Raw genomic sequence first — 25,728 nt, forward strand, 5'->3', positions numbered from 1 at the left:
TTCAACTTTTCAGTTTCTACATATTTATATTTCTATGTACATGTACATATTTTAAGTGTATTGTAAGGCAAAGGTGAGCAACTTCCACACACCTGCTAAGGGGCACAAAACAGCTGAAAGAGACAGAGAGATCCTGGTGCCAAACTGCTACCATCACTTACAGGATTTTTTTTCTTTTTGCTCTTGGGTACTGCTAAAATCTCTACTCTTCCTTTCCTTGCTTCCTCTCTCCCCCATCCTCCTTTTTCTCTCTTTTCCATTCTGTCTCCTACAACATCACTTTTCCCTTAATGCTCTTCAACACCTTCTCCCTTCAGCCTCCTCTTAGTCTTTCTCCTTTAGGTTTTTCTTCTTTCTGCCATCCTCCCCTTTGTTTATGCTTTTCTTTTTTCTTTCTTTTTGCACTTTCACTAATTCTTTCCCCTCTGTTTCTACGCTTCTTCTCTTGTTTCTACCATTCCCATTTTTATTTGCTATAAAAAGACAGAAGAAGTGCTTTTTACAGGAGAGGGCTGAGAAGAGAAATAGAAAAAGGTAAAGTTAGTTCATCATGTTTATTTACAGCTACAACTGAAATACCCACCTAATGTACCTTATTTCCACAAGCTGGAATAATTTACATCAATTTCATACCACTTCCTTCACCTTCCAGTCTCTTGCAAGGACTAGCTTTAAGATTCTATATCTATCTTTTTGGAATCTCTCTCGTCCCAAAGAATGTGAATCAGGAAAAGGAACAGAGTGAAAAATTACACTTGCTACATTCAGCTGTAAGCTAATATTTGATTATATTATGAAACATCCAGAGCTAGAAATAAACTGCATATATCAAGGTGTCAAAAATACAGCCCATGGGCCAAATCCAGTAGGCAGCATGCAGCAGGAGGCAGACTGGCAGGGCCCAGGATACACACTGCGCGTAGTGCCACTCTGGAATTCTCCCCCTACATACTGGATTCAGCACCAATCCAGGCCGTGAACCACGTGGTGCCTGCTCCAGACATGCTGTGTGCAGTGCAGGCCCCAGGGCAGGTATTACACGTACAGGGAGTGCTAGATACAGCATGCGGAGGGGGAGAGGGATCTGTGGACCTAATCCAGCCTACGGACTGCCCCATGTCACTCATCTGGCCTGTGAGCTAGTCCAGGGCCAGTTTGGCACATGGAGCTGATACAGTACTCCCTGGCTCCAGTCTGGGGCTTGTGCTGAGATGGTGCAGGTTGCGTACTGCATCAGGTGTCTGCACTGGAACAGTGCACACCCCAGATGGCCAGACCTTCCATGCTGCATGGAGTGTGCACATCAGGGCCAGCCCTCACACCATATACAATTTGTGCTGACCTCATTCCAGGGTTCGCATTGCATGCTGGCATGTGTGGCTGGCACAGGGTGCAAGTTGTATGTGGCGCCCATGCCAGACCCACCCTGCACACAGGGACCCCTGTCTGCTGCACACAGGGACAAGCTATGGGCCTGATCTGGCCCCAGAGCCAGTGCACAAAGTCAGTCTAGTGTGGTCATGCAGCAGGTACCAGACCAGGTCTGCATACTATCCAGCATGTGCAGTGCATGGGATTGGTCTGGGACCCACAGGCCAGATCTGACCCACAGGCTGTATTGTTGGCACTCCCCCCCACCCCCCCCCCCCCCCCCCCCCCCCGCCACCACGTCAAACAAAACAGAATACAAAATGAAGACTAAACAAAAAGGTATTTTTAAAAAGTGGATGTGTAAAAAAAGAAAGTATTGTATGAATGCATATATCAATATTATACAAAATAATATATAAATATAAATAAATATATAGCTCTTCAAGGCATCTTGGTTCCTTTTTTGAGTTCACGCTTGCTTCTTCAGCATCAAGCATATTTCTCTTGATTGGCCAAATTTTAAAATTTACTTGTTTCAGCTACAGGCTCCATTCAAGGATAATATTGATTCTTTTGGACGAAAATGACAAAACAGTCTGGCTGTGAGAAAAAGCCAAGCCAAGGAAGTTGGAACTGGGAAATAAAAAAATGACTTGTTTATACAAGATTATTGGTTAACATGTTACTCTCAGCAGCATTTTACCTCTAGCAGCTCTTGCAGACCTGGGCTACACTAAAAATTTTGCCAGTGCAGCTATGCAAGCGAGGGGTTCATTTCTTGTTCTAACTTAAATGTCATGTTACTAGCAAAAAAGTTCTTCTGTAGTTTATTTTGCTTATGGATCCAATAGTAAATTTTGCCAGGCCGAGGAGCTTTATATTAGTATAAAATGCATGCACAGCACGAGGATTTGTTGGCATAATGAAAATAATTTCTAGTCAAGTCAGGGCCTAATGTTGTTTTCTAGGTAGAAGATACACCCAAAACATTAGTTTCCAAAACAGCTTATTTTAAAAGGGGAACCACACTATGGATGGAAATATAGTTTAGTGACAGGAGTTTTAAGGTGATTCATCCAGGTATCAGTCTTACAAAAGGTAGATCAGCTGAGCTACGCAAGTGAGTAGTCACTTGAGTAGTACAGCTGAGCCTTTTGTAGAACTGAAACCTAGATAAATCATCTCAAAACTTTTGATCATCTAAAAACTGCTTTGATAGAGAAGAAAAGAACTGCTACTTTTACAAGTGAAGCTCTTTATGTTCTATCATGGGAACAGAGACAGCTATTACAATGAGGTTATAAATGCAGTTTCTTTGTTGTATGCAAAAAATAGTGAAAAGTGGGGGTGGTGGTGGTGAAGGTGCACATGAAGTGTTTACAGTATCTGCAATAAGTGGATAATACCTTGTATGTCACCATTATGAATGAGCCACCTACTGCAGGGGAAAAAGCAATCTAGTATCTTGCTAAAGATTTCAGGTACCTGTCTGAGGTTTACTCTGGATAACAGTGTTTTAGTGCTAGGACAGTAGGGAGAAGCCAGAGGTATTACACTACTCATAATCAGCATCCATAATGGATAGTGAGCAATTTATTTACAAGCTGGCATTCACAGCTAAGCAGGTGTCATCAGGGCTTGGATTGCTGCTGAATGCTCAGACTCAGCTGTGGCAAACAGCTTTTTTCCATCTGTCTGGATGGATTGAGTCTGAGTATGACTTTGCAGATGCAGACCGTGCTACCCTTACACAGGCCTTTATTATCATGTAACCAAATTATTATAAAACTGTATTTTGGGTCATTCACAAGGTAAGTCTATTGTGTGGGAGCACCGGTGGTTTGTGAGATATATTGATAGTTTGGGGACTTCTAGGTACAAGGCAAGGTATTGGTTTCGACTTAAATGATTTCAGTTCACATTTTCTGAGAGACTTGTTTTCCACTCATGTCACCTTGCAACAATCAATGGAAACACTGGAGCTCCTTTGCTACAGAAAAGATGGAGCTACCAGGAAGCATCCTCTCTGACAGCCCTTTACTCAGAAACGTGCTTTCCCCCCCTTCAATTATGGACTAGGAATGACTTAGGATTGTACACGTAGCCAGTAATGAATCTTGATTGCTTAGCAGATTCTCATTTTTAAATATTAGCTCGAACACCCAGAGCTTTTGGACAGACACTTTTAGTAGGTAAGTTTCAAAAAGTAAATCTTGCTGTTAAATTGAAAACTGAAATAAATAACTAAAAACAAACATGTGGCTCATTTAAGAATCCTTTTGACAGTTTACCTGTTGACTGGGTTATCAGATCTGCTGCAGAACTAAATATTGATTGTGTTTCTTAAACTATGCGATTAAGAACTTCCACTGGTGAACCATCCAAAACGTTTCTAGATACCCAGATCCTACAGCAACAGGCATATCAGAAAAGCCCAGACAGACACAGCTGTCTTAACAGTGTCTCCGATTTGCTACCTTTCCATGGAAGTTCCATTAGCTCTTAACTTGGAGAAAGAAAGAGTTTTTTCCTCAAGGTGTGCCATAACAGGAGTGAATAATGTTGTGTCGGGTGACAGAACTTATTCTGATCATACACTCTTCTGTTCAGCTCAATATGGATATCCAGTAAGGAGAGTTTTCTACAGGGATAAGAAGAAAAATTAACATCTGTCATTAGTAAACACAGCAGAAGATCATAACTTTAAATCAAAGAAGCTACCAAATGGCAAGCAGCTCCAGACTCATGGAAATAATGTTTTCAATATCAGCCTTTAAGACAAATTTGAGCTCATATGCTCAAGGCTGCAGATCCTCTTTCATAAACACCTATATTATACCTCAAATATACTGACACACAATCAACAATTGGTCTCCTTTCATTCCTGACATACTGTTGTCAAGTGACAGATTTTGGAATTTGTCAGTAGGTGCAGATCAGTTTTGCCAACACACTTTCCCCTTGCCAGGCAGACTGGGAAGTTACTTCAGTTAACTCCAACTTAGGGTTATAAATGGACAGGTGTCTCTCTGTGGGAACATAAACTAGTGGAGAAGGACAAGAGGCCCTGTATGGAGAAGGGCCTGTTTATATGCAAGTGCCATCTTATTACTTAAGAATTTTGCTGTTTAAGATTAACAGCAAGACTATCCACAGTTTGGATAGCAGGCCTATTCTGTATGTTGTGTATGGGGGAAGGAGTTATTCCTCCAAAGCATGTAAATTCTGGGTGTTCACATACCTTTTCCTGGGCCTTTCCCTCTCACCCTTGAAATAATGCCAGGCCTCACACACATACTCAAAGTTCATTCCAGAATCAGAAGCTCCACCCCACCTCTAGAGTACCTTCCTTTCCCCATCTATGTGTACATGCATTTGAACCATTCCTCCAGGCCTGGGTACCACCTTTCTCTGTTTTGCCTGATCAAGATGTGCTCCAGTACCAAGTGAGATAAAAACTCATATCCCAATTCCTGTGGGACAGCATGTTCAGCAAAAATGGTTATCTAATTTCTTTCACCTTTTCTGAGGATTTCGCAGGATCTCAGCCAGGCAGTGTAAATAAAAGGAGGATGAGGTTGGGGACCTTTCTAGTGTAGACACATCCACTTTGCATTGACTCCAGAAGATGTCTGCTGCTTTGGGAATACAGTTCCAAGTCCTTTTGGCATTAGTATTGATTTTCTGTTCATCACCATCGATCTCCAGCAGACTGGTGGGTTCATGATTGGTTGCTGTTACAATGTAGCTCTGAATAAAGAAGAGCTTTGGTTTCCCTAGGAGACTAGGGCAGGAATCTGCAGTAAAAAACTGCTTCACCCGGTCCAAGGAGAATCCAGGAAAGGGCTGGTCCGTGCAGAAGATGCTCTGAGAGCTTCCCCGGCTGATTAATATGCAAATGAAGCTGTCACAGTCTTTGTGCTTTTGCAGTTTTGAAGCTTCATGCAATGTCTGGTTCATGGCCTCCACACTTAAATATTTGTAACAATGAACTTCATAACCCACTTCTTGAAAGGTCTCCTCTAACATATCTGGAAAAAGAAGAAGAAATTTAGTAAAGTGAATGTATTTCAGGGCTCAAGTACTGTCAGATATGTTAAAGGCTTTATATACTTAGCATTTTTACAACTGGAAAACAAGAGGCTTATTTAATGAGAGCCAAAGATTCAGTCAACATCAAAAAAATCAGGCAGGAGAGTGCATTAGAAAACAAACCCAGGGAACACTCTTGCCATGCTGAGGAGATAGGCCAAGTAGCATCATTGACCTTTCCCACCTCTAATTTCTAAAATGTAGTTTGTGTAGTAGTATATTACAAGAGACATTCAGAACTGGGAAGGGATGCCAAGGTTTCCCTCTCAGCCACTAGATGGAGATTTACAACCGATTCACTTTGCAATTATACCAAGGGACTTTTTCATGAAGAAAGGTCTAGAGCAGTGGTTCTCAATCTTTTTGGACTCATAACCCGCAGCCCCCCACACCACCCGAGCCCTGCCAGTGGCCCTCATTCCCAACTCACAGCGGGGGGTCGGGGGGGGATGACATGGTTCACTCCCCATAGGTCACTTGTGGTGCCCCACCCCGCCCTCGCACCCTCTCATGGTGGGAGGAGACGAGGCCAGTGTGGCCCCTTGGTCTGTACTCCTTCCACTGCTGGCAGTGTGGCTGGCACAGGGGTCCTGGTGTCAGCAGCAACACGTCTCACTGTCCTTCTCCGCCTTCTTGCGCTGGGTCCCGCTAGCCAGTCTGCAGAATCAGGGGAGGGGCATGTGCCCCTTCTTGCCCACCTAACATGCTGCCTATGGCTCCCTGCCTGCCTCGACTTACCTGTGGAGAACTGTGGGAGCTGCTCTCCACTGCTGCCTGGCTGCCACGTGCATATGTGCCCACACACGTGCACGTGGCAATCCCTGCCATATTGGCTTTCTTCCACTCCCCCTAGCCCCAAGCAGTCCCTTGCAGGCTGAAACACTTCCAGCCTGCAAGGAGAAACCTGCTGTTTCCCATGTTTTTCTCCTTTAAAGGAAAAAAATCTGTGTTCTTCCATTAATGTGGTACTGGCAGTGGTAGCAGGCTCAGCCCAGGTGCGGGCTGCCCCAGCTGACCTCTGAGATCACAATCATGTCAGATCTGCAGCCCCTGTGCACTCCCTGAAACCTGCTCACAGCCACCCAGGGGGCTGTGGGCCCCCAGCTGAGAACTGCTTGTCTAGAGGACCACTGCAGGATTGACAAATTTGGGGAGGGAAGATCTCTGTTGGCACTAAAGTGCTATACTATCCTAATGACAGGCTAAATGTTGCAAAGGAGAGCTTGTAATTTTGCCACAAGTTAATTACACATCTTGGAGGATGTCAGAGTTCAACTCTGCTGCCTCTTGTGGTGAACTGTATTGCAAGGGAGCATATTACCCTCTGAAGAGCTATTTTTGGATCCTTGTTTAACACTGGACTGAATCAGATATATGGAGGTTAAAAACCACAGGTAATTTTCATTCTTTAATGAACCATTAAGTTACCACAATGACTTATAATTGTAATCCCCCATCTTCACAGCTAACCACATCCACATAGCCTATCATATTTGCTGAAATATTTTCTTAATTAGTTTAGAACATCACACGTGTGCCTGCTGCTTCACAGACAAAGTCTGCTAGATTGCTCCTTACCCAATAAAGTTTAGAAGTCCCAAATTGGTAGAAGCAAAAATAATCTGTAACAAGCTATAACTGTATACACAGGGGTGTTCAACCTCTGACCTAGATCCACACCCAGTACTGTGTCATCCAGCCCACAGGGCTCCACGGGAGCCTCGGGGGGTTGGGCTGAAGTGTTGCAGGGCCCTGGGAGCCTGATCCCCACATGAAGGACTGGATGGAGGCAGCATGGGGCTGCTGGAGCCTGATCCCTAAATATAGGACTGGAAAGAGGCAGTACAAGGCCCCCAGAGCCCAATCCTCACAGGTGGGATTGGGCAGGGGTGGTGTTAAGGCCCTGGGGCCTCATCCTGTATGCAGGGTCCAATCCAGCCTGTGGACCAGCCCTGCACCCCTCATGTGGCAGTTGAGCACTCCCGATTCAGCTGACCTGTATGGCTACAGGAACATGCAGAGGTAAAAATCAGTGTAACGGCTAAGATCCTGAGCTGCAGCTCCCCCTCCACTTTTAAAATTAAAAGTTACCCTCATCTACAGCCAGATATTGCATTTTAAAATGCTTTGTTAACTTACAAAGAAATTTAAAAAGGTATTTTCAGGGTGGAGTTGATTTAAATCACGATTTAAATCAGCGGTCAGGAAGGCTTGATTTCAACTTTGTTTTCTACAAAAAGTGAGGTCCTTTATTCATTTAACTTCTTGAAACTTTGCACTTTTAGAGAAAGATAAGGGCTTGACTCTGTGTATGCAAACTTACAGAGAGACAACAGGGCAGATGGGGAGGTAATCAGGTCTGTTATCTCTCATCTCCATATACTGAAGTTAGCAAGGATGTTATCTCTGGAGACAAATCCAGTTTGAGAACTGAAACTAAGCAGCACAGAGATGCTTAATGGGATGTTCTAGACCAGTGTTTTCTAACTGGTGTGCCGTCAGGCACATACAGGTGTGCCGCAGCATTTTGGGCTGGAGCCACACCCCCTGCCTGCTGCTGCTGCAGACACAGACAGACAGGGGTGTGGCTTCAGCCCAAAATGTTATCCGGCTGGTTGCGCGCCACTGGCTGTGCACCACCTCTCCCCGTTGGTGTCCAGCTGGCCACGTGCCTTTCGCCCTTCCCCCCACCCCAGTAGGTGTTTGGCTAGCCATGCAACACCCTCCTCCGCTACGTGTCCAGTGTGCCATGGTGCTTTTTTATTTAGCTTAGTGTGCTGTAGGGCAAAAAAGGTTGGGAAATGCTGTTCTAGACTGAGCACTGGATTCCATTGGGTAGAGTGGTTTTCTTTAATTTTTACTATATCTATAGCGGAGCCTCTGGGAACCCTATAAGATTGGGCCCCTAATAGTGAATGGCCTGTTGTGACTTATTTATACAGCTTGTGAAAAAATCCTTTCTCCATCTCCTGGTCTAAAACAGCCTCACCCCAGCCCCGCTCCACTGGTTTACTCTAGCTGCATGATTTAAGTCCACCTGGTCACCTGGACAGCTACGTTAGAGGTTCCCAACCCCAAGACTGCAGCTTGGTACCGGGCCGCAAAGGGTTGGCTGCCAGACTGGAAGTGACCAGCATACTGTGGACTAGCAGCCAACCCTTTTGAGTATAAAAAAAGAGTCTGCAGTATGTTGGTTTGCAGTTTGTTGCTCCACGGTCTGAAAAGGTTGGGAACCACTGAGCTACGTGACCCAGGCTGGAGAAATTCCTGAGGGAGGGGGGAGCTCACTCTTCCTGTGTAACCCTAGTCCCCCCTCACCTGACGTTGCTGACATTTTTCAAACTAACCAGTCCGCAACAGCCATGGTCTGAGGATACTGCTCTATGGTTGGAACTTGGTGATGAGGTCACAAAAGCTTTTAAAAGGGGGTCACTATTTCGGAGGGGTCAGACATTTTGGAACACTGAAACAAGCAATCCGCCTCCAGAGCGCCATCAGTCTCTGGATGAACATGCAAGTAAACTTACCTGAAATTTAGCAAGTAACTTACGATTCAGTGAACTAGACACATATCAGAAGGGCCAACAAGCCTATTCTGATTTGCTAAAGTGGGTTTTCTATTAATTTTCCATTGTTTTGTATTCCTCCCTCCCTCTTTGATCAATAAAGCTAACTGTTATAGCATGCCTTGCTCTAAATGCTTATGAGGGTGAGGATAGCCTTTAGAGCCCCCTTTGCTCAGCTGGCTAAGGTGGGTGTAGGTTTTTTACTTCCCTCCAGTACAGGAGGCTACTTCTGAATGCTTTAGGCTAAAAGGAAGCACCCCAAAGTACTACGGTGGGTTAAAAGCACTCCCAAGGTCTACAGGGTCTCTGTACCCTGGGCTGCACAGAGCCCTAACAAAGACCCAGGCCCAGGTGGTAGCAATGGTTACCCCAGGCTCGTGGGTGCGCTCCAGGGTGGGGTGTGGCTGGATGTAGGCACCCCCAGGGAGACACCCGAAGCATGGTTTTTGGTCGGGGGCAGTGAGGTGGGCAGCTCAGTGCAGGAGCATTCCCTACTGGCCTGCCACACAACTTTTATAAAAAGGTTACATGAATATATTGTCTCAAATAGTATATAATTAGAAGTTATAATCCCTATTCCATGATGATATCTTTGAGCTTTAACATACCTTATATTAAAACTATCTTTATATAGGTTTACTTTTTTTAAAAAGCATCTATCTTTATATAGGTTTATTTTTTTTAAAAAGTATCTTGGGGTGAGGTGGGCACGCTAGTAGAGAGGGAAAGACTGCAGCAAGACCTGGATAGGTTGCAGGGGTGGGCTAACAAAAATAGGATGCTTTTAAATACTGACAAGTGCAGGGTGCAGCACACTTATAAGATGGGAAACTCCCTTCTTGAGAGCACGGAGGCAGAAAGGGATCTTGGAGTCATTATTGACTCCAAGATGAACATGGGCCGACAATACGAGGTCACGGTTGGCAGGGCTAACTGGACCTTATCGTGCATCCACAGGTGCATCTCAAGTAGGGCCAAGGAGGTGATCCTCCCCCGCTACGCGACACTGGTCAGGCCGCAGCTGGAGTACTGTGTCCAGTTCTGGGCACCCCACTTCAAGAGGGATGTGGACAACATTGAGAGGGTCCAGAGGAGGGCCAACCGCATGATCCGGGGACAGCAGGGCAGACCCTACAATGAGAGGCTACAGGACCTGAACCTGTTCAGCCTTCACAAGAGAAGGCTGAAGGGGGACCTGGTGACTGTCTATAAACTCACTAGGGGGGACCAGAAGGGTTTGCGGGAGACCTTGTTTTCCCTAGCGCCCCCTGGGATAACAAGGAATAACGGCCACAAGTTGTTGGAGAGTAGGTTTAGATTAGACATCCGTAAGAACTACCAGTTTTCCTCCTGCCCAGGCAGGGGGTCAGACTTGAAGATCTACAAGGTCCCTTCCAACTCTACTTCTAATCATTTTTTTTGTTAATGATAGAATCATAAATACAAAAAATCTGAGTGAAATAAAAAAAAAAAAAATCTGTTTGGTTGGGGTTTTTTTTGATTGTTGATTTTTATCCACCCTGGTATTTTTTCAAACTCTCACAAATGGTAAGAGATTGCCTGATCAAAGAAGAGTAAAAATTATTTTTTGAACTTTAAGAGAAGGAAACTAAGGGGGATGTGGACAACCTTGAGAGGATCCAGCGGAGGGCCACTCATATGGTTAGGGACCTGCAGGCAAAGCCCTACGAGGAGAGATTGAGGGCCTAATCTCTTCAGCCTCCACAAGAGAAGACAGAGGTGATTTTGCAGCCACCTACAAATTCACCGGGGGGGACAGGTAGGAATAAGAGATGCTCTGTTTACTCCCTTGGAGTAACTAGGAACAATGGCTTGTTTACAGTAAGGGTTGCCAAAATCTGGAATGGGCTTCCAAGGGAGGTGGTGCTCTCCCCTACCTTGGGGGCCCTTTAAGAGGAGGCTAGATAGCCCCCTGGCTGGGGTCACCTGACCCCAGCAGTCTTTCCTGCCCAGATCAGGGGGCCAGACTCGGTGATCTGCTAAGGTCCCTTCTGACCCTAGCATCTATGAATCTATGAAAGGCAATATACACTTGATTGGAGTACCACTGTTCAATATTCCACTGTGATCTATTCTTACGAAAAGTATTTTTGTATGTACACAAAACACAGACATATCTGTGTCAACCTAACACACACACACACACACACACACACACACACACACACACACACACACTGAATAATTCAGTGCATGCATATTCAATTAAAAACCCAAAACACTGATAGTTTATTTTTCTGTTTTGTGTCTGTAAAATGGGCTGAAAGTTTTGAATGGAGCAATTTCAAAGTAAAAAATTAACAAAGGTCAAAAGCATTACAAGAGATCTGAGGGCCACATTACATGTTTCCTAATTCTCCAATAAGTAATAAACCCCCCAAATTATGAGCAACACTTTGCCTTCTATTCATATCTTTTGTCACCACCTAAAAATATCCTCTTCCCTCTATCAAATCATTTTGCAAACCAAAGGATATAACGATAGAACCTGGCAGCCTATGACTTGCCCAACGTTCCAGAAGGTGGCTGGGTCTGACTTGAGAGTGTGATGAATTAATAATGACTGTGTGTCATTTCCAATTATCTGGGCAATAACTCAATGTTTGTGTACTTTGCAGTTACCATTTTCCAAAATTACATCAGGAAATGTAAGTATCACAGAAATTTGGTCGGTCTTCCTGAATCATTAATGACGAGAGTGGAGACTTGCCTGCAGACCCTCTCCTATTATATGCCTCAGGCTTAAATCAGCATTGACTGCAAAAGTTCTCTGTTTTCTATAGTTAGCCACTTGTGTGTTCCAAGCCCTAGTGAAATTTTTACTTGGGCAAGAATCTATCACATGGAGCTTTTCAAAGGCCCTCTGAAAAATTCCGGTTTTAACCTGGGTATTTTCTATATTGAGCTCTGTACACAAAACTGCCTAGAAAGAGGACATTTAAAAAAGAAACCATTTTCTTTCTCTCTAAAGTTATGATGTCAGTTTCTGATAAGATGTACAATATACAAAGGAAGCCCAGCTGAGTCATGAACAAAGGTCATGTGCCTTCAGCTATTCACATTTTTCTGCTGTTCAGTCAGACTATTTCCTGAAGTGCACAATTGCAACTGACTTGTTATGCAAAACTGGGCAAGTCACTGCCCTTCTCTGAGCCTCCACTTTCCTCCTTTCATTTGTTTTGTCCCGTCCATTAAAACTATAAGCTCTTTGCTGCAGGGACTCTCTCTCACTATGTTTATGTACAGTGATTAAGACAAGGTGGCCCCATTCTGACTCTACTTTAAAATAAGCAATAAAGAACACAGACTAGTTGTCTAATGAGACCTGATGTTAGTTTTACAGGATACATTTTCATGCTTGAAACGTAATCCAGCCAGCCACATTCTTTATACCGAATTATCCCCCATCTTGGAGGATAGTGAAGTAAGAGACTTTATGTTCTTGAGACCTACCTGTGTCATTGCCAATACAATCTATAATCAGACATATTCCTAAAGGCTGACTCTGCATTCTGTACCGATCATCAGGCACCTGAAATAAGTGAAAGGACAAATATTTATTACATTGCTGTGTTTGGTCCTCCAATCTACAGACTTTCTCCTTTTTAACTCTGCTTACCCACGGAAGTGGCCCCTTGCTGCCTTGCCCCATCAGTTTTGCAGAGTAGCTAGCAAAAGTATATGTGGAGATCCTACAGCAGACGCACTGAAAGGGCCCACTGCTTTCTGTGACGGGAAAGTTCAGGAGACACTAGTTTATGGATTTTATTTCATTCTATTATTACAGGGCTAACTTCTGTCCTTCACTCTATGAAACCTAGTTGCCTTTCACGGAGTTGAACAGGCAACGAAAAAATGCTAACTTTAGGCCAGACTCACCTGCCCTGGACTTCAGCATACGACTAGTATATTTCCCACAAGCACAACTGATTGATCCTATCAGATGTGCAGGAAGATAATAATGCAAAAAGAGAATGTATGTATTCAGCTTTGTCTGCATGGAAGTTAAAGATGTCTTCAAAAACATCAGACAAAGAGCTTAACGTGTATATTATTTTTTTCTTTTTCTTTTCTTTTTTTTTACCTGAGGTGAAGCTATTCCTGATTCCTGTATTGACACATGGACTGGTGCTGCTGCAACACACAACATAGTTATTCTCAGTATTTAGGCAAAATATTATACTGTGGATTTTAGTGACATTTCCTTAAATGCAAAGTAAAATAAAAATTAAAAAGTAATCTTTTTTTTTTTTTTTTTGCAAAAGACCTATCACTACCAGGCCTGTTCATTTTTCTCTAAGTTACTATGCAAGTTTAAAAAAAAAAATCCAAGTGAGATTCGAGTGAAAAATCAAAGTCAGAATGCCAGCTGAAACCTTGCACACTTGTAAGTAAGGTCCTACCAAGATGAATGCATATTGGTAGGGCAGTGGGAAGGTACCTGCAATGTTGCCAGTTATGTTGTTCCTGTCCTGGGCCTAACAAGATACTAGCATGCAGGGATATCAAATCAGCACTTTTCCCAAACAAAACATTCAATTTTAAAAAGGTTAGCCAGTCCATTTAAACACTGGAATCTGAAGGTTAACTTTGCTTTCCAAGTCCAGCTTACAGGTATGCGCTGAGGAACAATTTTTAGTCATAACAGTGGCTATTAAAAAGTTACTCTCTTACAATGTCTGTTAATTAAAATCTCTCATTTTAGGTAGCTGACCCAGTTTTGTTTTTCTCCAGCTTGGCTTTCTAATCGGAAATGTTTTTGATCAGATCTCATTTGGTTCATTTGAATGAAAACGAGAACTCAAGAGATATCCTACTATTAAAAAAACAAAACAAAAAACCACAGAATATTACAGGGAAAAGAAAGAAAAAAAAAAGCAAATTTAGTAGTAAAAAATTCTGTTTCCTAGTTAATACTAAATCCTAATTTATACTAATGTCTACTCAGACAAAAATACCTGAAAATCCATTTTTATCTAGGTTACACTGATTCTTTGATAAGTGAGTGAAAGCAGGATTTCTCCCCAACTTTCTAGCTCTCTCTTTGCATAAATAAATCACTTATTTAAATAGTTTGTGTACATGGCAATGAATGCATCTATGCATCTATGCATTCATTAACTGCTGTAATTACAGTGCATTGTTTAGTACCTGTAATAACATGTACTAACTCAATGTGCTGTAATCAGCACTACTGAGGAGTAGGGCAGACGAACGGTGTTTTGTTTATTGCTAACACGCAGCAGATTAATTAGTACACTTTTTGCACAACAGAATTACTGTTGTGCATCAATGCACAACAGAATTACTCTACTGCACAGTTAGCGTCTTAGGCAGATGCACCAAATGATGTACAGTAAAATCTGGTTCATTCATCACTCTAAGGCAGGGGTGTCAAACTCGCCTGTTCCCTGGGTTAGATCCAGACCAGGGGATCCTTGTGGGGAAATTAACATGGCCATTGCTCACTTCCAGTTGCTGACCCAGAGGGCTCTGGCACCTTGGATTTTGGTGATAGGCCCTGCCCTTGAATTCCCAGCCCCTCTAAGAGCATGGCAGACCATATCCATCCCACAGGCCACATTTTTGACACCCCTGCTCTAAGAATAGCCATCAGTGACTATTTATCAATAGTTAACCATTTTCAACTTTTTGTTTTATGCATACTAAAGCAGACACAGTAAGGAATTCTTTTTGACATATATAGTGAAGAAAAAAAGGTATTATTATGAAAACCTAGAGTGCAAATTATACACACTGGCTTCCTATGAGAATGATAACAGTATGTGTATAAATGCTTAGAGTATGATTTCTTGCTATAAAAATTCATAATACTCACTACATAAGAATTCCATGATTACAAATGGAGTAATATAATCAAAGATTTTTGCTTTGCACTCTTATAGGCACTACTCACCAAAAGAAAAAATAATTTGCAAAATGAAACAGTGGAATATGGCTTGTTTAGCCAAGAATAGCTGAAGAGTATCCAATGCTTTGTAAATTCCAGCGTGGCAATAAGTGATGTGAATTAATATAGAAAACCAGTGAACTGCCCATCAAGAATGATGGGGGGGAGGGGGGAGGAATGACACGGAGCACCGCGCACCCCCCCCATGCCGCCACCACCTCCCAGGAGCTGGGGGGGTGGGGAGTTTGCACACAGTGGCCACCACTGCCAGCCACCAGTTCACGCTGTCACCGTTCCGCGCCTGGCCACGCACTGCCCCCCACTCTGGTCCATCTGTGCAGAGCATTCTGATTGGTTGCTTCAGTGCGCATTGTGATTGGCTGCCAAAACAACCAATCAGAGTGTTCCAAGAGTGTTACAGCCAGACACACAGACACAGACTAAGCCCTTTATATATATGTAGAATAATACCAAATTTCAGAAGTATTCAGTAATTGTAGACACCCACTGTTGTCAAGTGGAGTGGCAGGTCATTAACACTATTAAGCCAGTCCCTTAACACTAGGAAGTACACAGCTTAGGTCTTTTTGTTAATAAAATTCCAAATAGGGGGTTCTTACTTTGAATGGCATGCTGTCCATTTAATGGGTGTTCTTTGTTCATATTCCACACCTAAAAAACAAACAAACAAAAAATATGATCTTTCTGTTCCTCTATTAACTAACCACAGTATCAACTTTTGAGGCAAAAAGCCTTTGCCCTCGTTTAGAAAGGGATGAGTATTTTATGAAAAGCAATCAAAGCAGCTTATACCTTGGAAAACTGGAAAAGCTTTCATAAAGCAGAGCTGCCCACCTTCTAAGATACTGATGGCTGCAGTACCACAGGCTGCACTGCAGGAGGGAATGAGGCATGCCCCATGGGCTGCACCAAATTGAGCTGCAGCCACCCCTAGGCTGCACGCCTCATGGACACCTCCCTACAGCAGTGTATGCCCACGACCCTCTCCCACCACTGCACTACAAGCCAGTGATTTCACCCCCCACTAGAGCAGTGTTTCCCAACATTTTTCAGCCCAAGGCATGCTTACATTAATAGAAATTTTCTGCGGCACACCTGTTAAGGCATTCCCCATCCTCATACCTATTGTAGCTCATTGACAATGCAAAATTCATCTGTTCATTTCTGACGGTACACTTTAGTGCCATGGCACATTGGATAGGAAACACTGCACTAGACCATGCATCAGTGTGGGTGTCCCATGCTGCACGATGCACCCACAACCCCTTCCCACTGCACCTTGCGTCTGCAAACCCCCACTGCCCCACAGCAAAATGACAATAGAAAAGGACATTGTTATGGAAGTTGCATATATATGTAAAAATGATATAAAAATAGTATATACTAATCATGTAGAATATTGTGAATGTAGGCATACAGTATGATATATAAATGTACCTTTATATATTTTATGTGTCTATATTACTTTATATAAGGATATATAGAGAGCATATTACACTTACAAAGATGAATATTCTTCTATGGGAAAAGGAACTACATTAAGAAAGCTCAAATTGCATATGTCATGATCCAATTCCTAGTAATTTAGAAGTACCCGAGGCTGACTTTTCACGTTCACTCAAGGTAACAGATCAAATCAGACACTAAGTTTATGGGGAAACCAAAGGACAATTTCTTTTCCCAGTGACAAAGCATAACTGTTAACTTCTGACAGTCAATGGGAAAAGTAGTTTTCCTTTAGTTCCTCAAAGTTTCCCAGCCATACAAAAGGATCAAGAGCTTTATTTTGTACTCCTAACTCATGGAAAAAGACCCAGTGATTTTAACAGGAGTTTTGTTTTAGTTAGAAAGGTGAGGCGAGATTCCCAACCAGCAGCTAAAATAGATTAGACAAATCAGCAATGCATTATCTTTTAAGTACTAACAGTACTTAAATTTTAATTCTCTTACTCTCCAACTTCTTGGAAGATCAATTCCTTCTTACTTCTGGCAGCCTTTATAGAGAACCCATGAATGTGGTTGATTTATTGCACACTTACCCCTGAAGAATATGGAGGGTCCACGAGAGTCAGGTTAGGAAGAGATGCCTGAAGTGCATTTATATACATTGGCTGGGCACTGCTGGGAGCCATCAGAGCTGAAAATTGTCCAGACATGAAATTACTGATGGTTATTAAAGTACAATTTTCTCCTCAAGGTAAGCATGTCTTTATACAACATAGTTCTGGTCCATGACTGAGTTTCCTAGGCACTAGTGCAAGACCAGTTTATTGTAAAAAAGGTGAGATAATCAGCTTCCCCATAAAAACGTGCATGTGCATGCACACATATATAGTCCCATATAATGTAATAAAGCCTTGAAATAGAATATACTCAGTTGTCCCTTATAAGGAGGGACAAATCTAATAAATAAAAATTTAGATGCCTCTATATGTTTGTTTCATCCAAAGCGGAATTTCCCTCATACTTACTACTGAATATAATTTTGTCATCAGAATTCTTGCCAACTCATGATGTATAAGCCAGCTTATCATATGCAAATACCACTAAAGGTAACACTTAAGACAAAATGAATAACATGCTGGTCAGCAAGTTAGGAGATCTTTATATTAAAAAATAAGGCACAAAGTTCAGCTAAATATAATGAGATCTGTGGACAGTACAGAAGACTATTACCTTAAAAAAATAAAAAAGCTATCACTGCCCCAAACAAAAAACAATCTAACTCCAAAGATACAGTATTGTATCTCAAGTACCACTTTTCAAGTTAATGAAGTGTTGAAGAACATCACAGTAGCAAAATGTTTATTTTAAATACTAGGATTTTAAGTTTTGTTGGACAGTTATTAAAACACATGTATGTGAACACAGAGGCCCACCCTCTCTATTATGCATGCCCCTTGACACAAAATGGCAAGAAGATTCCCAGTCAAGACTTGACTGAGATTCCAAGTACACTGTGGCAGAGTACTACAGCACAATACTAACACACAATACTGTGAGTGTCCACCACTATGTATAGAAAGTGAAGAACAAAGTTATACTTCTCTGAATATCGCTACTAATATGATTAATGGAAACACTTCTTAAGACTAAGTTTAGTTCCTTTACATGTGAAGATACTTCTAAAATGCAATCCAATATCTTCATCCCCAGGCATGTCTGACTCATACTAATGGAGCTATTCAACTTTTGAGGTGCAAAAAGATGCAGGTGCATCTTACCTTCCTGTTTGTATTTTTGGATCTTTTTCTTCAAGTCTATCCTGTGAATGTTCTGCAAACATTCTTCAATCAGCTCCAGTTCAGTAGGGGCCACCATATTTTGTTTCTCCAGATCAATCGCAACAGCCAGAAAACTCTATGACAGTGGCAAAAAAAGACTTACAAACTGCAGTGCCACTGTTCTGCTTCCAGCAGCAGCTCTGGGAAGAACAAGTCTATCCTCATTAGTCAAATAAAACAGCACAGGAAACACTGCAGATTTTACTTTAATCCTGGGGACTATGGATATAACTCATTTTAAGCCAGGGGTGTTAAACTCATCTGGCTCCCCGGACTGGATAGGTGGTACGGGGCCAGTCCATGGGCTGGATCATGCCCCTGGACCCCCCTGCCCACATGCCTGATCCAATGTGCTGGTTTAGGATACCAGGTCAAGTGGGCCACGTGGCCTGGGACCCAGGCTGCAGTCCAAACACTGTGGTCAGCACACCCCCAGAATCAAGCCCCAGCAGGTGCTGCAATTCAGGACCTGGCCCCAGCAGGCGCCATAGTCAGTCCTGCCCAAAACCTGGCCCCAGAGGTTGGTGTAGCCTTGGCCCTGGCCCCTGTGAGTGCCGTGAGTGGCACAGCCCGGGACCAGCCTCGCAGCCTAGGATTCGGTCTCAGTGGGCACTGCATGCACCACGTATTCTGGGCATGCTAGGCCAATTCAGTGCAGCGTGTGTGGCAGCCCTGGGGCCACTGGGGACTATAAGGCTCTACTGACTGGATCTGGCCTGTGGGCTATATGTTTGATATCCTGGTAGTCTGGACTAGACAAGAGTTCTTGGTGTCATATCACTAAGAGCTGCTAGCTAAAGAGCGCTGCTCTTAAAGAAACCCAGTTAGTTTTTGAGGAAATAGTTTTGCATTTCCTCGCTGATGCTCAGCCAGTCACTTGGAACCACATACCATGGTGCAAAAAAAGCTCTGGGGGATTTATCAGCACCCACCCCTTCCTACCTCCTGTTAGAAAAGCCTCAAAGACCAAAAAACCAAACTTCCGAAATAACCTTGTGTTACATGAGGACAGATTCATCATCTCTCAACTACCAAACCCCTTTGAATACAGGAAAAGATGCTTTGATGAAAGAATGATAAGGTTGGTTTAATATACAAAACAGGGCATGAACATGAACACAAAGGGACATGATCATCACAGTCCTGAATATATTCCATATTTATACCTATTGGGAATGGATGGGATCATGTACATGCTTTCAACAGGCAGTTATTTTAAGAGGAGAGAAGCTTTATTTCTGCTAGTAGTGCCATTGCATAAAGCATTCTTTATTTTCTTCTCTTCTCATTTTTCTGGATCTTACTTGCAGGTCCATCCTTTGGATTTTAATAGGTTTTCTTTCCTTTCAAACTTTCTTATTTCTGTGTACCTCTTCCTACTCTTTCTTTCCTTTCAATCTTTTTCCTCCTTCTTTCTGCATGTCATTTTCTTAACTAGTATCTTATTTAGCTTTAGTCCCTCATTTTCCTATTCCTCCACTTTGAAGGAAAGAGGAAACATCAATATGGAAATACAAAGAGAAGAGTTACCTTGTCTTTTGCCATCTTCATGCGTGGTACATAATCCTTGAGCAGGAAAATGAGAGAATTCACTTCTTTTTTATCCAGCTGCTCATTGAGCTCTACCATTAACACCCTGAAAGACAGGTCAGCCATTTCCAAGATATTAACTTTCAGTCCGATCCTAGTTTTGCTCAAATCCTCTCGTTTTATTCCTAACCAAATTATAGGACAGTCCCTGTTCCACTCCACACACACATTAAAAAATAGCAATTCCTGTTCATCAGCACATGGATCTCTCAGCAGGTGCAATCTGTAGGTAGAAGGAAGGTCTAGTTGCCAAGGAAAGAGACTAGAAATCTTGTTGTGTTCATTCTATTCCTAGTTTTCGCACTGATGTTTGCATGACCTTGGGCATGCTTACATACTGAAGAATCTACTAGACCACAGATATCCCCAAGGAAGCTTTAAAAAAGACTGCTCAGATACTGCTAGCAGTATAGCCATGACAGCACTGACATTCAGCGGGGTAAATTAGTCTATTTATTTAACTCCATGATGTCATAGCTAGCTGAGGTATCAGTACACTGCAGTTACTTCTGGGACTGCAGTGCAGACATACCAGTTGTCAGTCAAGACCCACATATTACAATTATAAGATTTATCATTGTTTCAGGAATCTAAAGGCAATCAGAAAATAAATCACAGAGATGTATTCACCTCACAGATGTCGGGATTTTCTCCCTGCTTGATTCTCAAATGCTTCCACTTCATGTGAACAATCTGTCGCTAGTCACCGTTTAGAGATGAACTCTAATGGTGTACTCTTAACACATTAAGAGTATATGATCATTAAGAGTACATCATTAATATCCTAAGTACTGAAAAGAAGAATTATTAGTGGACTAATAAGTAGCATACAAGGTGATAGTGCTCACAGTGCAACTAGACCTTCCTCCAGTTACACAGTGACTTTATGAGTAGGTTTAAATAGCAAAGGACAACAATAGCCTGAGCCAGACCTGCATATTCTAGTTCCAGAACTACAAGTACGAAGCTTACATAATGTTAAGTCACAGTGATTGCTCAGGATACAGTAAGGATTAAAATGGGAAAAGCTGGGAACAAGAGGCAAAAACATGATTACTTCCCATTTGGACTAAATATGCTATAGTCACTGCATTAGGAAATGATTTACTTATGTACCAGAGCCAAGGTAGGCTAGATGGGATACAAGCTGTACTTACCTTGAACTATAAAAGTACTCTTCCTTTAATCAAACTACAAAAGCCCTCAACATTCAGCCTTCAGCAGTGAGAGCAACCTACCAACACAAGCTGAAGGCATGGTGATTGAGGAGCAGGAAAAATCTCCTAATAGAGAAAAGTATTTCTCTGTAGAAATGTATCCCCAGGAGAAAAAATGGCATAGCTTTCACTTTGGTCCATGTAAAATCAGACAGGATAAAGCAATTGGGGGTAGGCTGCTGGGAACTATCCAGCACACTGCAGACTCACATGGCCCAAAATTAGATAAAGTCAAAGCGATGAAAAAGTTCACCAAATGTAATGCTGCTGGAGAGAAGAGGGGGCCAACTTTTTTGGAAGGAATGCTATGAATTAGCCCCCACACCCTCTCCAAGCCCCATTCTGATCCCATTCCCCTGCCTGATATGTTGCTCTGCTTTTTACTTCCTATCCTGTGCTCCTTGCCTAACCTGCTGCTCTGCTTTCTGCTCCCTGCCTATCTGCCAACCACTTCCCCTGTCGTCGTCCCCTACCTGGTCTGCATCTTGCCACACAGAAGCTGGCTGTGGTACTTGTGCCACAGGCTGACCACCCCTGCTGCAGAGGAGCTTTTCTATCTTCATATCTACATTCATCTTCCTTCTGGCTACAAAAGCATCACTGGTCCCTATTTCTTAATGTATATGTTTCCTGCTATGAAACTGGAAGGCAAATAAGTGTGATACCAGTCCTTTTAACAGCATAGCTCTTAAAGGCTCTAAGCCTTTTATAATTTTTCAGAATTCTCTTTTCCCTTGTTTTTTTAACCTTTAAACTGTATCTTTTTCTGTTATAAAAATGACCAAGAAAACAGCTGAACAAACAAGCTACCTTTGAAAAGGGAAATGCATGCATTACCTGTAATCAGAGACCAATCTAGGATACCTGGCCAGATCAGCTTCCACTGCTGCTTTCTGAGTCCTCAGGGACCTCTTCAGCAAGTCAAATCTCTTAACTCTGTATAACAGCTCAGACAAGCCAAGGCGTGACAGCTTTCCCCTCTCATTCAAAGCCCCTAGAAGCTCTCGGAGGTCTGCAGTCGGTAGATCAGGAATGAAGTCCCGGCACAAGAAGAGCATCATCTCCTTTTCATCTTCATCCAATTCTTGCTCAATCTGGTGAATGAGGGCAGCTGGCACTTGGCAATTTGTCATCCCAAGTTGCTGCACCTTTAAGTTTACCAGGCTTTTTTGTGTTTTAAACAGGAAGCCAACATATCCTGAAGTCCATTTTTAGCACCGTTTCACTGGCTGTTGATCTTAATTGGATGAGTTTTTAAATACGGAAGTTCTGCAGAAGAGAATTACAGGTTCTAAAATAATGATTTACCGTATGAGTTCTCTGCAAATGCTCCCGATTTGAGACAGTCAAGTTCCAATTAAAATGCTGAATTCACTTACAAAGGTCCAATATTCTTGAAGGGGCTGTCCAGCATTTCATTACGGAACCAAAAGTACTTAGTAGATTAGACTTAGCGGTGAATGAACTCCCTGAAGTTAAACTTAATTACGTAAGTCTGTAAAAATTCCATAGGAAGTGAAACAAGAAACAGCAGCCCTGACCAAGTACAGATAAACAAGAAACCTTTTAAAAATGAAATGTTCATATCCAGGGAGATAAAAAAAAATCTTAAACTTGTTTTTCTTTCAAAAAAGAGAGAAACCGAACAGAAGTCTCAATACATTTTTCAGTAAAAGTTAAAAAGCCAAGACAGGAGTACTTTTTAACTGTGACAGAGAATCGTCTAGTAATCACAGCAACTATTAGGCAAACAAGGAATAGCATGTCTACATTCAAACTAAAAAGAAGAAACATTTATTTGGAAGTATGTTCAATGACGTGACACACTTCACTACTATTATCTCTTTCAACAAATACAGCCAACCAAAAGCTAGTTCACAAAATTCTGTAACCCACAGTGAGTTCTTTTATTTCTGGTGCAAAATTACAGACATTCTACAATAAGTGATTTCTTAAAAAGAATCTTTTCCCTCAGTACATAAATTTTACTTAAATCTCTAAGGGTGTGACTGGGTCATGTCCTATCTTTTTAACAGCTTACATTTCTTTTTCTTTATACCCTTTATGTTTAATCATTTTAGAAGAGGCCCTAAATGTTTAGAGTGTAAGAAAGATATCATGATTAAAGAGCTGGACAGGGATCCTGGAAATCTGCATTCAGTTAATGCTGCCACAAACCCCTCTCTCCATCTCAACTTCCTGTCTATAAAACAGGAGTAACAGCATTGCCCCTCGCAAGGACATCATGAGGATACATACGTTGTTGTTTCTGAAGAGCTGAGTTACAATATACGTACCTAATTAGTAGATGTTTTCATGTACAACTTTTCAACATCCCCCTCCACCTTTTTTTCTAACACATTGGAAGTCATTTTCTCCATATATGGTATTTGGAAATCAAATACATCATAGATACTACTTTCATACAGCAAGTAGTTCCAAAATGAAATGAACTAAGATTTAAGCTACCTTCTTCACTCACAGATTCTTTTAAAATATGGCAGGTATTTCCTTCAAGAAATTAAACATCTATGCCAGTGGCTCTCAACCTTTTCAGACTCAAGGCATCCCGCCCGCACATTAGACTCAAGGCACCCTTTGGAAAATATTAGTTCTAACCTTTCATGCTGGTTTCTTGACTGTAGAAAAATTATAGAGCAATTATGTTGCAAAGAACCCACAAAGGCCACAACAGGCACCATTAAAAGAATTCACTGGTTGGGAATCACTGATCTATACTTATACCTTGAACCAGAAAAGGAATAAAAGCAATGGCTCTTTAAACACGCAAGTCAATTCACTATCAAGGTATACTCAGCCTTGTTTACACTAACCCATATTTTCTGTATGTTGAAGTCTGTTCTAGAATTGTTTCTACCTTAGAAGTCTCACTATCGTTATCAGGCTGGTAAAAAACAACAGGAATAGTGGCCAAAGGTTTAAAGAATGCGTCACAACCTTACTGAGACCAGGTTTAAATTATATTAGATTACAACACAAGTTGGATCCTTACCTACACTAAAAATCCTACTTTTCGAAGCAGCAGTACAAAACTGGAAAGGAAGAATTTACTTACTAACACCCCTAAAAAAACCCAACCATTTTGGAAGACATGGTAACAACTTAGCTAAAATAAAACCCTGCATTGCAGCACAGATGAAACCCAAGCTGTTTGTAACCAAGTCCCTAAACCTCACAAAGCCCTCTAGCCTAGTTTTAAAGAATGTCAAATATTCATTTGTAACTAAGTGACAGCTCTAGATGCTGAGCAGCTCTGAAATGAATACATCATGTTTCCTTAGAAGCATTTTGTATCGCCATAATGCTAGCAGCATACATGTAAAGGAAAATGCACCACCACAATGCTGCCATCACTGTACAATACTAAGGAATGCTATGCCAACAGTAAGCCTCCATAACATGGCTTTTCATTTTTGGAATATATAGTAGACACCAGAATAAAACACTTTTTCCATCATTTCATGCCACTTAGTAATACACAGGAATGAAGCACAAGTTGCTTCATTTCTATTTGCTAAGTGTAGAAAAATTCACTCCCAGCCTGGCTCCACAACACAGACTCAAGCAAAAACTACAATGAGAGAAAAATGTGTTCAAATGTCAACAGAGATTGCCCCTCCATGATGCTCTGTTAAATGTAACAGATTATACATATATTTTTAGAGCTGAGAAAAATTTCAAGAAAAACACTTTTTGAGAAAATCTGCATTTATGATCAGGAATTTTCTATACACACACACACACACACACACACACATATACCCACTAACATGTGTTCATTATGTGCTTTTACACAAACACGCAGGGCATGGACACAAATGATCCTGAGGCAAAAAATAATAGAGCTTTACTGTGTGACAGATACTCCATAACAACCACATGTGTGTATGCTCTTACCCTGTGGTAAATGAAAACTAATTCTACTGAAAGCTAAAATACCATGGATTAACTTCCATTTATGAAAGGGTACAGTGTGTACATGGACAGCATCTGTGTAGCAGCTGATACATGGTAAACCCCCACCCTTCTCTGCCTTGAAGTAACATATGCCCAAGCCCACACACTTGTACAGAAACTCATGTACACGCACAAATACATCACTATTTTTTTACTGGGTAAGAATGGAACGGGGGTGGGGAAATCTTCATGACTCTACCATAGGTAGAGGAAATTCCCACTCAATGTGTCAGAATTTGACTTGCATAGTTTTTTGAGGGGAAAAAATCTTCATCCAATTTCCAGCTCAGAAAGAAACGTGTGGGGATTCCATAGAGAAAGGAGGAATATTATTGATGTTCTTAAATAACATTGTAGCCAAATGAGTACTGGCACAAAAAAGTATGCCCATTTGAAAGTCACCATCTTAAGAACTACTCCTAGGTTTTTCAAAATAGCCTACTGGAACCAAGCATCCAACTCAGCTTGAACCTCAGCTCTAGACATTTTATTCCCTTTGGATCTTTTAAAAAATCCCAGCCTTCATATATTAGTACCTTTTATTAAAAAGGGATTTCCCAACAGAGCTCATTTTTCAAATGTGCAAAAAAAAGTATTCATACACTTCCACTGAAATTTTCTTTATCTGCTCTTTAAAACAAAACGTTTACATCATGAACTCCCACTTTTACTAATAA

General features: G+C 41.8%; 1 protein-coding gene across 5 annotated transcripts; it reads right to left on the reverse strand.

Moving 5' to 3' along the window:
• Window positions 1-1,706: 1,706 nt before the first annotated feature.
• On the reverse strand, window positions 1,707-25,728 carry CFLAR (CASP8 and FADD like apoptosis regulator). 5 transcript variants are annotated; one of them, XR_003093686.1, is made up of 10 exons: window positions 21,911-25,728; window positions 19,797-19,902; window positions 18,207-18,342; window positions 17,022-17,119; window positions 15,582-15,633; window positions 12,670-12,776; window positions 12,504-12,582; window positions 4,892-5,402; window positions 3,663-4,012; window positions 1,707-2,004 (listed from the first exon to the last, which is right to left on the reverse strand). XR_003093686.1 is itself a non-coding variant. In XM_025202235.1 (10 exons), the coding sequence occupies exons 2-10, from the start codon at window positions 22,204-22,206 to the stop codon at window positions 3,874-3,876; spliced, it is 1,524 nt and encodes a 507-aa protein (XP_025058020.1). In that variant the 5' UTR covers window positions 22,207-22,342; window positions 22,453-25,728; the 3' UTR covers window positions 1,707-3,873. The 5 variants fall into 5 exon arrangements, 4 of the variants coding, with proteins under 4 accessions (XP_025058020.1, XP_025058022.1, XP_025058019.1 ...); XM_025202235.1 differs by having other exon boundaries at window positions 1,707-4,012; window positions 21,911-22,342; window positions 22,453-25,728; XM_025202237.1 differs by having other exon boundaries at window positions 3,849-4,012.

Source organism: Alligator sinensis, unplaced genomic scaffold (genome assembly GCF_000455745.1).
Source record: "Alligator sinensis unplaced genomic scaffold, ASM45574v1 scaffold566_1, whole genome shotgun sequence".
In the NCBI taxonomy this organism is placed as follows: Eukaryota; Metazoa; Chordata; order Crocodylia; family Alligatoridae; genus Alligator; species Alligator sinensis.